This window comes from Peromyscus maniculatus, chromosome 1 (genome assembly GCF_049852395.1).
Source record: "Peromyscus maniculatus bairdii isolate BWxNUB_F1_BW_parent chromosome 1, HU_Pman_BW_mat_3.1, whole genome shotgun sequence".
In the NCBI taxonomy this organism is placed as follows: Eukaryota; Metazoa; Chordata; class Mammalia; order Rodentia; family Cricetidae; genus Peromyscus; species Peromyscus maniculatus.
Window position 1 is genome coordinate 193,387,788 of NC_134852.1, and position 15,615 is coordinate 193,403,402.

Sequence of the window (15,615 nt, forward strand, 5' to 3'; positions counted from 1 at the left end):
AAGAGAAAGAGAGAAAGAAAAGGTAAAAAGCCCAAATGTAGATAGAGAGAAACAGATTAAGAGTTAAGCTAAGGCTGAGCATGTAAGTCTCTGTGTCATGATTTAGGAGCTGGTTGGTGGTCCACCCCCACAGCAAAACACCTTTTTTTTTTTTACCCAATTCCCCCACAGCAAGACAGCTTCCCATACCCAACCCAATCCCCAGCCCCAGCCACAGCAAGACAGATCCGTTCCACCAAAGGAAACCTTTCTCGTGCATGTCCTCTGCTGCCTGTGCGCATGCCGGACCCAGCTGCTGACACAGTAAGTTCCAGGCTTCAGAAAAGACACCAAAAGCTGGGGTCTGAGGGCATGGTGGTACCAACTGATGGGTACAGGGTCTCCTCTGGGACTGATGATAAAGGTCTGAACCAGATGAAGAGGTCGCACCACATTGTCAATGTACCTACTACCACTAGACAGTATACTTTGAAATGGTTAAAGTGCTTGATTTGGGTTATTTATCAAATTTTGCCATAATTTTAAAGAAAAATAAAGTCCAGGCCCCTCAGAGGCCTGGTGGGGCCTCGCATGCATTACCTTTTCTTGCCGCCTGGGTGCTGGTATTGGAGGCTGTAACATTGGGCCACCTTGCAGAAGGCTCCTCAAGCCCCCCTGGAGGACGACAAGAAAAGAGAGATAAGGACATATTAAAGGAGCTAACCTGGCCACTGGGCAGCAATCAGAGCGGCAAGGATCAGGTCAACTAACTAAGGTTTACTGGGTCAATAAACACCCTTTTTTATATAACCACTCACAAATTAGTGAGACTACCATCTTCCTTGGTCAGTCAAAGATGCTCAGAGTGGAATTCAGAGAGTTCATGGCGGGGGGGGGGGGGGGGGGGGGGGGGGTCCAGGCCAGCTCCTTAGAGCTAGAGAAGATGGGATGAACGCACAGGGAAGCTATGGAGTCAGGTCCACACAGGTGGAGAACAACGTGGCCGGCCACTGGACTCCTGATGGAGCTCATGGCTGTGGCTCTGCTGTCCTGGGCTTTCTCTTTGTGTTCCGGTTTCCCCACAGGGAGAAATTTCTTTAGAAAGCTGCTGGGTTTTCTTCATAAACTGGGCTCTGTTGACGCCATACAGCAAGGACAGTAAGGATCAAATGTGTTTGTGGGCAGCCATATGTAGACCCCCCGTCAGTATTCGCCTCCCCGAGAAGATGTCAGTCTCCCAATACTAATCCATCCTGCTGTGTGCCGCTCGATCCCTGACACATAGATTCAGACACGAACAAGGCACACAGGGTTCTGTCCTCAACACAAGCGCTCTCTAATTGGGGTAGCTGGAGTAACAGTGGACAGGCTAGCTGCAAGTTCTAAAGACCAAATTCAGCCTGTGCTGACAGCGGGGCCTCGGGGCTTCTACGGGGTGAAGAATGAGAGGGGTCATCGATGGGTGCCGGGTAGGGCGCCATGGAGCAGGCTATGCTCAGGAGATACAATGACCATGGAACTTTATCAAAGCCTCCAAAGAAGAATCTATTAACAAACAAGAAGGTATTTTTTGCGTTGGTTGAGAAACCTGAAGTTTATGAAGCAACTTTCCCCTAAGCCCCTTTTCCCCCATTAGAACACTCTGGATTCGTGAAGTATAACCCCATTTTAAAGAAGCCAAGGCTGAGGCACATGTTAATGAGCCCAGGATGGCCTGGCTCAGGACATGGTCTCCTGGGCAAAAGGCCAAAACTTATCCTGTGCCATCACCGCATGATGAGAGTTTGGCACCACACTGGCCAGTGGGTATGCTGTGTCCAGGTCCACACCAGCGGAGGCAGCGTGTGGCCCTGGCATCAACTCCTGAGTGGCAGACTGTCTCATCCACCGCGGTGACTCAGGCAGGGCCTGCAGCTGCCCTGGCCTCCTGTAGAGAAAGGACCCCAACACCAGGCGGAGACGGGAGACTCCCTGCATCCTGCCTGGCTGGCCGGCTCAGAATGCGCTCACACAGTCCCTGCAGCTGCCGGCGTCTGGGCTGCCAGCTCCCGGCCCTCGGGTATTCCAGTTGCGATATCATTTCCTCTCGGGCTAAAGGTCAGGGGAAATCCTGACGGTATGAAGTCCTTCCACAGCACAGGAATGTGCCATCTGCAGAGAGAGGCGGGTCGCCGCCAGGCTCCAGGTCCAGCTCAGCCTCCACCCCACAGGCTGCGCAACCGCTGCCGAGAACCTGGGCGTTAGCATCTCTGGTCTGTCAAATGGACTGCTGCGGGGACCAAATGAGGTAATGGGTTTGTTTAGGTATGTGTTCATTCAGAAAATATGCATCTGACACCTGCTATGTGCCAGATTCTGTTACTACTGCTGCAGGGGTGACCTTAGGAAATTATTATATTCTGGTGGAGGGGAGGGGAGGAAAAAAAAGGAACAAATAAAAGTGTTTAAGTTGCCTGTTCCTGAGTGCTATGAAGAAAAAAGGAGGATTCCAGGGTGCCATTCCATGTAAGAAAGAAGTCTGACGAGACAAAAATCTATAGATATCTGGCAAAAAGCATTCCAAACTGAGGAGACAGCAGGTGCAAAGGCCCTGGGGTAGGAATGTGCTCAGCAGCAGGGAGCTGGGTATGCCAGGAATGGAATGAAAGGGACAGAGAACTCTGAAACTCTATCATGTAGTGGCAAGGCCCTCAGCCATCAGCATCTGCAAGAACAGCTAGTGTGGGGCCTGGCAGGCATTCTCTGGACTTCAGCTTTTATTTTGAGGGTCCCAGAGAGGATTCAGAAGACCTAGAACTGCATCCACTTTTTGCACAACAAGAGTTGTCAGCAGTGGTCAAGAGAGAAGCATGGGGGCTGAAACTGAAAATAAGTGAACAGCAGTGGGAACCCAGCGTAGATATCAGTCAGTTTCGTCCTATTTGGCTTCCCAAAAATGAAGGGCGAGGAGACAGGAAGAAAGATCTGTAAGTTGTGTCTGGGCACAAGTCCCGTTCAAGATAAGCTGGAGGCTGTAGTGGAGGCAGTGAGGACAGTGGTGAGGGCTGGGGCTGTGCCGGAGGGAGCCGGGCCAGGAGGGATGACACTATAGAAGGCCGGGGACTCAGTGGGCTTCTCTGGTTCCTTTGGCTCTCTGATGCTGGGGCTGGAAAAGGTGGAAAGCTTTGGCTTTGGTGGAGACACAGCAGTGGATATGTCCAAGAGCATCTATCTATGCTAACTAAAGTGCCAACCATGGTGTTAGCCGCGAGCTAAGAATGTGCTAAAATCTTTCCTCTCTTGGGTCGTAAAGACCCAAGCATCAGGAAAATACATGTCCAGAGGCAAGATGCCTCCGCTGCCCTGAGGTTGCAGAAGTGTCAGCCACAGACAGTGCTTGTCACCCTCAGACAACAGTCTGTGATCAGAGCAAGAACAAGTGAGGTGCCTGGGAGGTAGAGGCAACTCCAAGGGCCCAGAGCCTCGTCCAGGCATCTGTGAGAGGACACCCGACGTTGGTGACAGTGTTAGAGCTGTGGCAATTAAGAGCACAAGTCTAAGCTAGGGACGGAAGCACATCTGTCATCCCAACACTTGGGAGGTAGGGCCAGAAGGTCAGGAGTTCAAGGCCAGTCTTAGCTATACAGCAAATTTAAGGCCAGCCTGGGCTACCTGAGATCCAGTCTCAAAAGACAAAAACAAAACACCCCCACCCAAACAAACAAACAAAACTAGAGCACATGTCCCTCATCCGATCTTATCCTCTAGAGGCGAACATGTCTTTATCCTCAGAGGGACTCCAGGCCCAGGCTTCCAGTTCTGTCTGGGATCCACTTAGAGCAGATGAGTTGACAAGCCTCGCCACTTCCCTGGTGAAAACCCTCCCACTGCCTTCGGGTGAATCCCCACTTGGTGGGTGGTTGATGAGGCCCTTACTGACATGGCCCTCTCTGGCTCCTCTGCCTCCCCCTCCGTTTCCTCGACTTCCACAGGCTGAGCCACACTGAGCTGTAGGGACTGGGTTTCTGTTTTTCACTGTCCTCCTTTATTTTTGTTGAAGCAGGTCCTTATTGTGCAAACTGGGCTGGCCTTGAACTCCAAATCCTCCTGCCTCTGGACTTACAGACAGGCACCACCCCACCATTTTCATTGGAAGCATCTTCTTCTAGCACACTCCTCTTGGGCCTGGCTAGACCTTGCTGGCTCCTCAAGGCTCTAACTGGACGCCACTCTCTGGGACACAGCAGCCCCTTACCATGTCCACAGCTACCTCACTACATATTCCCCGAATCTCTTTAGTGCTCCCTGAATCTCTTTAGTGCTCGCCAGAACCCCCTTGTTAAAATTTTAGATTCAGTAGCATGAAAGAAAGGGTATTTCTCCCCCAAGACCCTGGCATGAAGCAGGTGCCCAGTTCCAGGGATGATGGATGAGTCGGGAAGCAAAAGACAAGGGCAGCTTATTGGTGTTTCAAAAGATGATGGCAGCTTAATGCTGGGGGCAACACGTGTGTGTCTCAGCTTGACTTCAGAGAGGGAGGCAGTGATCGAGTAATGGCTCTCAGATTACTCCCAACATTGGCTGCAACTTCAATGACCTGGGAAACCTTTGTAAAAAAAATCCTGAGGCCTGCTCCCCCGATTCCCACCCTTAGAAGCTCTGTTTTAATTGACCTGTGGCATGGTCTGGACATGGAGGCTTTGAAAAGCTTCACAAGTGATCTGGAGTTACAATCAAGGTTGATTGCTGCAGCCAGGAAAAGAGGCATATACTTAACCAGGCAGTGGTGGCTCCCACCTTTAATCCCAGCACTCGGGAGGCAGAGGCAGGCGGATCTCTGTGAGTTCGAGGCCAGCATGGTCTACAGAGCGAGTTCCAGGATAGCCAGGGCTACACAGAGAAACCCTGTCTCCAAAATCAACAACAACAACAAAAAAACACAAAAAGAAAAAGGAAAAACTATGTGTCACCCATAGAAAATGAAAACTGGTCCTTGACAGGCGAGGCTGAGGCTGCAGCTCTAAGTGCTATAGAAGAAGAAAGAGGAGCTGGGGAGATGACGCCAGCAGCAAAGTGCTTGTCTAGTGAGCACTGGGACCTAAGTTTCACCCCAGAACCCATGTGAGAAAGCATGGTGGTGAATTAACCCCTGCTTTGAAGGGGCTGAGATGGGAGAGCCTGAAGCTCACTAGCCAGCCAGTCTAACTTGGCTGTCTGAAAGGAAAGGGGACAGTGTCTGAGGAATCATACCTGAGGTTGTCCTCTGGTCGACACACCACACACACACACACACACATGCACTGAGAGTGCACATACATGCGGAGGTATGTATACACATACACATACAAACAAATATATCTTACACATTTGACCCGCTGTTTAATTACCTCTTCAGTGTAACAATATGCAAAGCCTTGTAAATTTCATTAGTCACAGGGGTTTATTCAAACTGTCTCCTTTGCATAAGAAACCCAGACTTACAGCTGGTCTCTGGGAAAGAAAGCCCTCCAGGCCTTGAAAAGAGAGCTTGGCCTGTCCAAACTCTCTCTGAAATACAGTGGAGGTCAATGGCCCATGATGCATGGGGCCAGGCTGAAATGTCCCTAACTAGCATCTGCAATTCAATCCCACACTTTCCTTTATGGAACAATTCACCGAATTCCAAGTTGTTCTTTTTTCTAATTCGCCATATAATTCACCTCCCAAGTTCAATTAAGAAGCAATCTGTTAGCAACTTCGGGAGCAAGCTGCTTTTCTTTGGGAAAGTCCAATTTTCTTCCGCTCCCAACAAAAAGTGCCTTAATTACATGCATCATAATAGACACTGGTGTACACACAACGCCCTTCTGCCATAATTAATGAAATATCAATGATATACACCCAAGATACCCAGGCTGGGAGAGACAGGATCCTTCAAACCAAGAGGATGGTGCCTTGTTTCATAAATCAATATTGCCTATTTAAATAATAGTGACTATGAATATTCATTAATATGGAAATGCATAAACAAAACTTTAATTATTCCCTCAATCCTTCATTTGTAAAGCATAACATTACTTGATCCCTCGTTTTCTTAAACACAATAGCTACTGTTCTTAACCGCAGATTATTTTAGGGTTCCCTTATAGATAATTATAGCAGAAAATGCCTTTGATTTACTTGAAGAAAAAGAAAAGGAAGAAACAAAAGCCAAAGATCAGCACAAGACCCTAAAAACCAGTTTACCAGCAGCCTATTCATTTCAGAAAATCCCAGCTGAGCACCTGCCTTGGGCAGCATGGCGCAGGCTCCTACCCACATGGCCTGCCTTCATGGTGTCTGAGTTCTAACGGATTAGCACAAACAATGGGCTCAGTTCAGGGAGGGATTAAGCACTTTGGAAAACTTGTAACTGAATTTTATAAAATGGTAGGTGGCATGTGAGTGGAGACTTAAGTTTTGAGAGAGAGACACCTATGTGCAAATAGTAACGAAGAAATCCCACTTCAGTCAGTCCTGAGAAAGACAAAGGGACATGCGGCCAGAGTTGGGGCTCAGTGCACACCTGTCAGGCATGACACTGAGGGGGATTTTCTGGGGACACCTCACCACCCTGTCTAATGGTCCATTTAACACAGAGCCATTCTTCAAAGAAGTGTTACTATTCCTATTTTATGTAAAAGAAAACTGAGGTTTGTAATATATGAACCAGGCATTCAGTTATTGGATTTGCATTTCCATTCCAAGGTTGGCCCATCAGAGTCCAGAAGCCACGCTTTACTCCATGTCTTCACCTCTCTCCTAGACAGGTGTGCCTAAGCCACGCCCAGACAATGCCCAGTGGGTGAACACCTCCACCAAGAAAACTAGCAAAACACAACTACTCCACCGAGTTTTTTAATTGTTCATCAGGGGAAAACAGCAAAGCCCCTTTACAAGGTCGATCCAAGAGCAAAGAAGGCGATCACTATGGTAATCAATGTGTGATCTTGAGCAAGCCCATGCCAAGTAGCTTTCAAATTCCAAATGCTACAGAAGGGAAAGGGAAAATGAGTTAAAAGATCACTGCCAGATTTTGTTAATGAAATGATTTAATCCTGGCGAGGGGATAATGACGGGAATTCGGCTACGGTTCCGGTGGAGGAGAACCATACACTGGTAGTAGCATTTCGTAATTTTAGTAGATACGTCAAAGTTTTCTAAAACAGGCATCGGTAAGTCATCAAGGTGTCTGCACAAGGGATGCTTCACCAGGAGGACAAGAGTCACTCATCCCAACCTTAAAAATAGACTGTAGCTCCTGTGCCCACAATAGGGGGATGTAAAGACAAATTATAATACAGTGGAACAATCTGTAACCTTTTAAGCTATTTTGTATGTTTGCTGAATGGAAAAATATCATATTGCAAGATAAAATAAAATAAAATAGAAAACACAAAACAACAGGTTAAAAAATAATGCCCAGTATCACTCAGATAGAATGCGACACAGTCCCACAGTCTCATAAATAGCCCAAAACACACGGGACAACCATGACTGGAAATGACCTCAGTGACCATTGTGGAAGTCTCTGCTTTGAGATTTTGAAGCGAGCTCTATGTTCTTATATGATTTGTATAACTTCCAAATACTATTCCCCCTGTTGCTTTTATAACAGAGAAATAATTTTTTAAAGAACTCCATTGCAGTGGATATTTTGCCGAAGAATGTTTTCTTCACTTCCACACACATGCGTAAGTACAAGTGCGTACACGCGTGCGCGCGCACACACAAACAGAAGTTGCCAGGGAAACCTTTTGTTGGGGAAGAAACATAGTTGTGTTTACGCAGATGGGAAAGTTACAGGCCACGCCCCAATCCCCCGCTTTTCTCTCTCACCACTGGAAGAAACAAGGAGTCCACACCTTGGCAGGATGGATCTCATTGGTGGGATCCAGAGAGAACCTGTCATCACCCTCTCAGGCTGCTCAAGAACCAACCCTCTTTTTCTAAGTTCACAGGCAAAATATTTGTATTTTGGCACAGGTTGATGAAATCTAGAATTTGCTCCTGTCCCCAGGCAGAGGATCATGGGAGACTGCTTTTGAGACATCACTCTGTAGCCCAGGCTTAAATGGAACTCACTACATAGCCCAGGCTGGTCTCAAACTTGTGGTGTTCCCAATCCTCCTTCCACAGCCTTCTGAGTGCTGAAAGAACAGGCTGGAGTCATCATGCCTATGCTGACTTTTTATGCTGGGAGACTTCAATCAGGCAAACGTGAGCCTGCCTTTTCCAAGGGCCACTGAGCCAGATAGCCATTTTGCTAGGCATTGGGCCTCTGCTCATCTTGGCTGCTCTGTCTGCATGTTTCTCCTCCCTGATTGGTGGATGAGCTATCACAGGCCCTTTGCTTAGGCATACCCTGGGAATACCCAGTACTCGCTTGGCTTTACGCTTCCAGCTTTCTCCTACTCCGGGGCTCCTGTACCCTTGTCTACCTACTCCACATCCATCATAGCCAGCACGACCTTGCCTTTTTGGCTGTGCTCACTATTTCTTTTACTGTACAGAAACTATCCTTCCTTTTAGGGTTGCTATGTAAATTAAGGGGGAGATAAGACACACCGGGCACAGAATGACTCCTGGCACACAGCCAGCACTCCCTGAGTCAGCTCATACAACTTGGGACAGGGCTGCTGAGGGCAAACCTAGGCTTTGCGAACATGAGGCAAGGGCTCTAGGAACGAGTTGCAGCCCCAGCATATGACTGTCACCGGTGTCGTCGACTCTCAAATTCTTCTTGAAGTCTGAAAGAGTAGAACTGGGCGAGACAGCCAACCACAGACATAGGACATTTCAAACTTGAAGCATCACAAGCCAAGATAAAAGTTCAATGTTTTATTTGAAGTCAGTTAATGACTTCAAATTCAGACTGAGAAGCTCCTGCAGGTACCGGAGATAAAACGAGAGTCTGTCATCACAACTGGCATGGTAATCTCTTTAAACCCTTTCCGTATGGTGCTTGTCTGTAACTGTGTATAGCGAGGTATTAGATAACAAAACAAAAATGAAAGACCTTAAGAAAGACCCCAGGCAGGGGGGTGGTGATGCAAAGCCAGGTGGTGGTGGCACCCGGGAGGCAGAAGCAGGTGGATCTCTATGAGTTTGAGGCCAGCCTGGGCTACAAAGCAAGATCCAGGACAGGCTCTAAAGCTACAGAGAAACCCTATCTCAGTAAAGAAAGAAAGAGAGAGAGAGAGAGAGAGAGAGAGAGAGAGAGAGAGAGAGAGAAGAAAGAAAGAAAGAAAGAAAGAAAGAAAGAAAGAAAGAAAGAAAGAAAGAAAGAAAGAAAGAAAGAAAGAAAGAAAGAAAGAAAGAAAGAAAGAAAGAAAAGACCCCAGAGGCCAGGTTCTGCATAGCCATCCTGTTACCCCTGGAAGAATGGTGCTGAATGGCCAAGATTCTCTATGCCATTCTCTCACTGTAGGCTGGCACTCACAGAGGTAACTGTCCTTGTCTGTTGGGTGCTTTGCTAAATACTGTGCTCGTGTGTGTGTGTGTGTGTGTGTGTGTGTGTGTGTGTGTGTGTGTGTGTGTGTGTGTGTGTTCTTATTTGCTTCTCAGCATAGTTGTATGAGGTAGGAACTACTGCTAGCTTTTACCTAAGTGAAAACCGGAGCCTCCAAGCACCTGCACATCACCTGCAGGCACACAGCAGGTAAGAGGCAAACCCAGGGCCAGTCCTCGTCCCACCTGCTTCCTCTGGAGGCCTTTGTACTCCAGGACTAGAGATGCCAACCTTGATCAGGGTCTCTCACTGAACCAGAGCTTAACATTTTGGCTAGGCTGACTGACAAGCAAGCTCTCAGAATCTACCAGTCTCCACATAACAGGCCTTTTATGTGGTTACTGGGGATTCAAACTCAGGGCCTCATGCTTGCAAATCCAGTGCTCCTACTTACTGACCGTCTGCTCCTCCCTGGCCAATGGTACAATTCTCTGTGAATCGGTTTGACAATGTACCATTCCTGCAAAACTGTCTGCTCCTTGAGGACTGAGAGAATAGCTTGGATATCTCCAACCACATGGCGGTTACAGCAATTCCTCAACAAGTGTGTCCAGGACCTGGAAAGATGGCTCAGTGGTTAAGATTATTTGTTGCTCTTAGAGGACCAGGGTTCAGGTCTCAGAAACCATGTCAAGCAGTTCCCAACCACCTAGTTCCAGGGGATCCAATGTCCTGACCTCTGTGGGCACCTGCACACACATGGTACATATACAGACATACAGATACACAAATACACATACCTAAAAATAAACCATACACATACTCAAACACACACACACACACACACATGTGTTTCCAGTCCAAGTGACTGAATCAGACTGAGCACTATTTACATGTATCTCAACACTACATCTGGGGTAAAAGCATTATCATTTGTCTCCCCCTTTATCAGACAGGAAAGTGAGGCTCAGTGAGGCATAACTCATGGTTTATTGTCACCAGCTGCTGCTTGAGAGCTGGGTGTACTTGACCTCAGCCCCTGTCTTATTGCTCACTGGTGGTCTAGCAGGAGCAGCGGAGGAGGAAGGAACGCTCGGACAATGTGTAATGTGTGGGTGGGTGCTGCTTGTCCTACAGAAAGAAGATCCAGTCAATCCTTGCAATTCCTTGCACTGTGTTCTTCAAAGTGAGCACTAAGCTAGTGAGCCCCAAGTCTAGCTCCTAGGGAAGCAATGCATGGTCTTGTGCACAGCATGGAACTGCCAGCTACATATAACACAGCATGAAGTATTCTGTATTCTATACTGTTCGAAGTCCCAACTACTGATCAGTATAGTTCCGTGTGTGTTTCTGCTCAAAGACTTGATTTAGCATCTATTACGTATTCATCAACATTGACTTCCCAGCTGGTAGTGTAATTCAGGCCTGGTGCCATTCATGGGTTTCTCTACAAGGCCCATTGCTACCTCCTTGAGATCAGGAGATGCAGGCATGGTACCACAGTTGGATACCACACTAAACGGCCAAATCACCAGCAAGAAACACAGAAACTTCAAAAACAGTACAGGGAAAACAGCGGGCCACCAGGTGGGAGCTGACCCGGGGAGGCCCTCAGGGAACAGGAGCCAATCAGAAAGCAAAAGAACGGAAAAGTCCTAAAGACAGGAAGAGACAATCCTGAGCCCTCTTTTGGGAAATGGAGGAGCTCAGAGCTGTGTGGTGGGAACGGGAACAGGCCAGACAGACACCTTCTTTCCAGAGGCTTCCAGAGTGTGAGCAATCATTGCTCAGGCTGCCCTGCACGGTGGCCTTGCAAAGGGTGACAGTAGCAGTGGTGACATAATGCTTACATGCCCAGGCCAGCTAGAGTGGTGAGCAATGTGGCCACAATGAGCAAAGGTTCCCTGAAGGTGGCCCCTGAAAGGCCAGCCCCCAGGCAGTGCCCATCATGTAACATCTACTGTCTGCTTCTGGGAGACCACATATCCCTAACGCATACTTGAGAACAGAAAATGTGCCTGTGTGGACAGAACGAAAACAAATCTACCTCTAAACCAGCTTGGAGAGTGGCTGGGGTTGAACCTTGAACTGAGCCCTGAGCTCAGACTTGGAGGAGCTGAAAGCACAGCCAACACCCGGGACTAGGACTCCCTCACTGCCCACCCGAGTGTCAGGAGAAGTGTAGAATTCTCTCCCATGCTCTTTGCAGAGATGCACAGTAAAAAATGTACAGATTTCTCCAAGGATGAGTCCCATGTGCTAGATCACAGAAAGAGTAGCGAGAGTTCAGGAAATCAAAGACTTAGAGAAGGAAACGGACCCAAGCCACCTCTCAGGCAGGAGCGTCACAGGTTCAAGACCATTCTGGACTACATAGTGCAGGGGCACGAGAGGGGCTGGGGAGGAAGACAAAGAGAGACAGAGACAGACAGACAGACAGAGATAGAGAGACAGAGACATCAGAAGGCAGAGGGTTACTGTACGTGAGGTTCTGGGTACTAGCATGTTAGTTAGAGAGATTGATGCATATTCATAGTCACCATGACACAGATTCATTGTGACAAGAAGCACCTAGTCCAATGCCATCCTGTATGCAGGGCCACAACCCTTTCAAGCCAAATACTGAATGTGCCTTCCACCTGCCTTTCCTGTGTCCCTGGTGTCTGGGTGGCATGCTGTATTACAAGAGCAGGAGCCCAAGACTGAATGTTCAACAGAAAGAAGAAAAGAGACCCCAGAATAAGGACCTTCTCTTAAGCTGCCAGGTAATAGCTGAAGTTCTAGGAGCTACCTTAAGTAAAAAGAGAGAAATAACCTTGACCAGCATCATGGAACTTGCATTAGAGCCCAAGACTGTGTATCTTCCCTGCTGGGCCAATGTGCAAGTCCAAATGACTAAAGCCAGGGACCAGGCAGGTGACCCATGAGGGTATCAAAGAAGATTCAGAAATGGTGGGGACCGTGGCAACCCACAAAGAACCTGCCCCTGCTGAGCTCAGCCCGCCCGTTATGCAACCCACTGATTGTTGCCATGTGGACTCCGGACCAGCGTGGTTGGATCTTCCAGCTCTACAAGACAAGCCAGAGTTCTGGGTTTTTATGAGAAATCTGATTTTTCAATGTTGGCAGTAAATTTTAAAAATGTAAGCACTACAAAACAAACAACACACATCTGCAGACCAGATTTGGCTGGGGGGCTGACAGCTTAGGACCTCTGGGCTGGAGGGTGGAGGGGAAAGTCATGCCTGTCGGCAGTGTTAACGGCAGACAGGAAGCGAGGCCCCAGGCTAGAGTCACGGAGGCCTGGGGGTGAAAGGGTGTTAGGGAGAATGGAGGCAGAACACAAGGTGTGTAGAAATGAAGTCCAGCTCTTTCCTCGGTGTTTGTAGACAAGCAAGGGTCATTAAAGGGGACCAGAGAAGCAAGATGATCAGAGCACAGTGTGACTGTCTGGCAGCTACATCGTCACTTCCCTTCTGGATCTCCTTGGAAACCACAGACATAATGACATACCAGCCTTGGAACCTGTAAGAACCACAACCTGGTCCAGGTCATCCAGTTCATCATCCTTGAGCAAGCAGGCCAAAATTGTCATCCTAAACTCACATTGGCAGACTCACCTGCCACCGAAACCAGTGTCCCAGCTCCCCCACAGTCACAGGGGCTTAGTTCCCATTCCTTTGTGGGAAGCAGTCTGGGCTTTCTTTGGCCCTTCTGTCTGGCCCATTGATGTAGTTTTCTAAGAAGGAACAAAGCGATCCCACAGTCACATGCTCTTGACTTCTGGGAGCACTCTGGACAGTCTTTATAAGGTGCTACATCAGATGCAATTTAAACAGATTGTTCTGAAGGAGCACGAAGCATCAGATGAAGGCACACCAAAGGTATTATTGTGACCCAGTCTACACCATGAGCAGCAGGCTCCAATGGCCAGTCCTCACAGTATTCAAGGAACTTACTAAAAAAAAACCAAAGACTCATTCCTAGCTCTCAGTAGATATCCTACCATTCATTTCATAGATAAAGAAACCCAGAGTCCCAATGTCCCTAATATCTGCTCTGTCACAGGGAACTCCAAGGCTGTGACACGGATTTTATCGGAAGCCTGCTTTACCCATCATCATGCCCAGCAAGAACATGCTAGATCAGTGGTGCTCGTGCCCCAAGGGACAGTCTCTAGTGGTCACCAGGAGCAACTGACTGGAAAGAGGCAAAGAAAAGGACTCAGACTCCCATGGAAAATGACACTGTACATGACATCCCAGCAGGCTGGATGACGAGGCTTGGCCCTAAAAGCCAGGTTAACCCCAGCAGAAGCTGAGCCACTGCAGGGGATCCCCATTTCCCTCTCCAGCCCAGGTGGCTGCACCAACCATTTTCCTTTTGCTCACAGTATTCAAGGAACTCGCTAAAAAAAAGTAAGACATGGACACCACAGCCTTTTCAATATCACTCTGTTCCTGCGTCTTACTTCCCAGGACCGTTGTCAACCTGTGCTGAGCTCTTTCTGTCATTGTCTTCCCTGGCAATCTCCTCCACTCTCAGTACTTTCGAAGCACCCCTACACATGTAGGTGCCACAGCAGGGGACATTTAAGGTAAAGGATCATGACGTAGATTTTTGTGGTGGCCACATATTGGAACAAGTGCAAGAGCAAATGGCATTTTGTGGTCTCTGAAAAAAGAAACCAGCCTTATTCCTTTCTTTCTACCTCATAACTCCCAGAGAGCTGTGAGGCCAGCCCTTCTCTCTCTCTTCCTCCCTCTTCTTCTCCTACCTATCTATCAATTGTCTATTAATTGTCTATTATCCTGTGTTTACATGGTGTAGTGGGTAACTGTTCTACCTGTAACCTTGAAGTATCTGCCCCTGGGGCATGGCCTCGGGGCTGCCCTTCAGACCTGAGAAGCACTGACGCAGGTCTCTTCTCTCCCTTGTGGGCTTGGATGTTGGGGACTGACTCAGGCCACAGAACAGCATGGGGCAATACCTCAGCCTTCCAGGACCCTGCGACGATTCTCCTATTATGTTTAGTGAGTTTTCTTTCCTAGCAAATTCCTTTTACCCTTTAAGCAGACGCCCGTGGATTTCTCACTTTATCTGGCACCCAACGTGTGTGCGTATAAAGTCTACGTATGCTTATGTGTACGCAAAGCATGTGTGTACGTGAATGAAGACACATGTCACAGCACACATGTAGAAATCAGAAGACACCCTTAGCTGTAGGTCATCTCCTTCCACCTTATTTGAGACAAGTCTCTTCATTGTTCACTGCTGCATATTGGAGGATAACTTCCAGAAAGCTTCAGGGGATTCCCCAGACCCAGGCCTTGCCCCCTCCCCAGTCCCTCCCTCACCCCCTCTGCCCCCATCTCACAGTAGAAGCACTGGGATTACAGATGCACACTACCACTCCTGGCTCCATGTGGGCTCTGGGGATCCGAACTCAGGTCCTCATGCTTGCACAGTAAGAACTTTATTCCTTGAACCATCTCTCCATCCCTCATGTATCTATCGCCCATTATTAATCAACCTTATCTTCTCAGAACAAACTCTTTCTTTAGAGCTACCTCGAGTGGATTCTGTATCTCTCACCTGGGGACATGTTTACCCACTTGCTTGTCAAGGATCCTCAAGCTAATCTTCTAATTTGGATGCAATTCCCCAAATCCATGGCCCTGGAGAGCGGCGGCTCCCCGAGTAGACTGAGAATACCTGCCTGGCTGTCTCAGCACCCACTGTGGCTCCAGTTCCCACAGATGCACTGGTGATGGCTAGCAGCTCACAGGTGAGCTTGCTTTCCCCAACACTTGACGTCCTCTGTGCGCTCTGGCTGCTGTCCAAGGTGCAAGCCAGCCTTGACTGGGCCCCAGCGGACGATGAGATGACAGATCCTTATGCTACATTCTTTCTTCCTTTCCAGAGAGCAGATGTGCACTCTCTCAGATGCTTCTTTATCATCTCGAGCCATCTCACCAAATAAAACACTTCGTGGGTAGAGGCCCTGCCAAGCCTTGCTGGTTCTAATGCTGGAGTCCTGGTCCCACACCTGCAGAGCTCTGGCTCTGGGGCATCCTGACCTCAACGGTGTCTTTGAGAGCGACTCACCCTGGCCTCTTTGGGCCCTTACCTTGCCCCTTGATTTTGATTTGTGGACTTCTGCTTTAGTTTGACTCTTGTCCCCATCA

The 15,615-nt window shown here is 48.4% G+C and overlaps 1 protein-coding gene across 1 annotated transcript in view; it reads right to left on the reverse strand.

The window, feature by feature from the left end:
• The window catches only part of Tll2 (tolloid like 2), a 114,466-nt gene that overhangs the window by 65,687 nt on the left and 33,164 nt on the right, over window positions 1-15,615 (reverse strand). Inside the window, exon 3 of the mRNA XM_006992415.4 lies at window positions 580-654. Coding sequence (XP_006992477.2) covers window positions 580-654 — 75 coding nt within the window. The remainder of the gene's footprint in view (window positions 1-579; window positions 655-15,615) is intronic.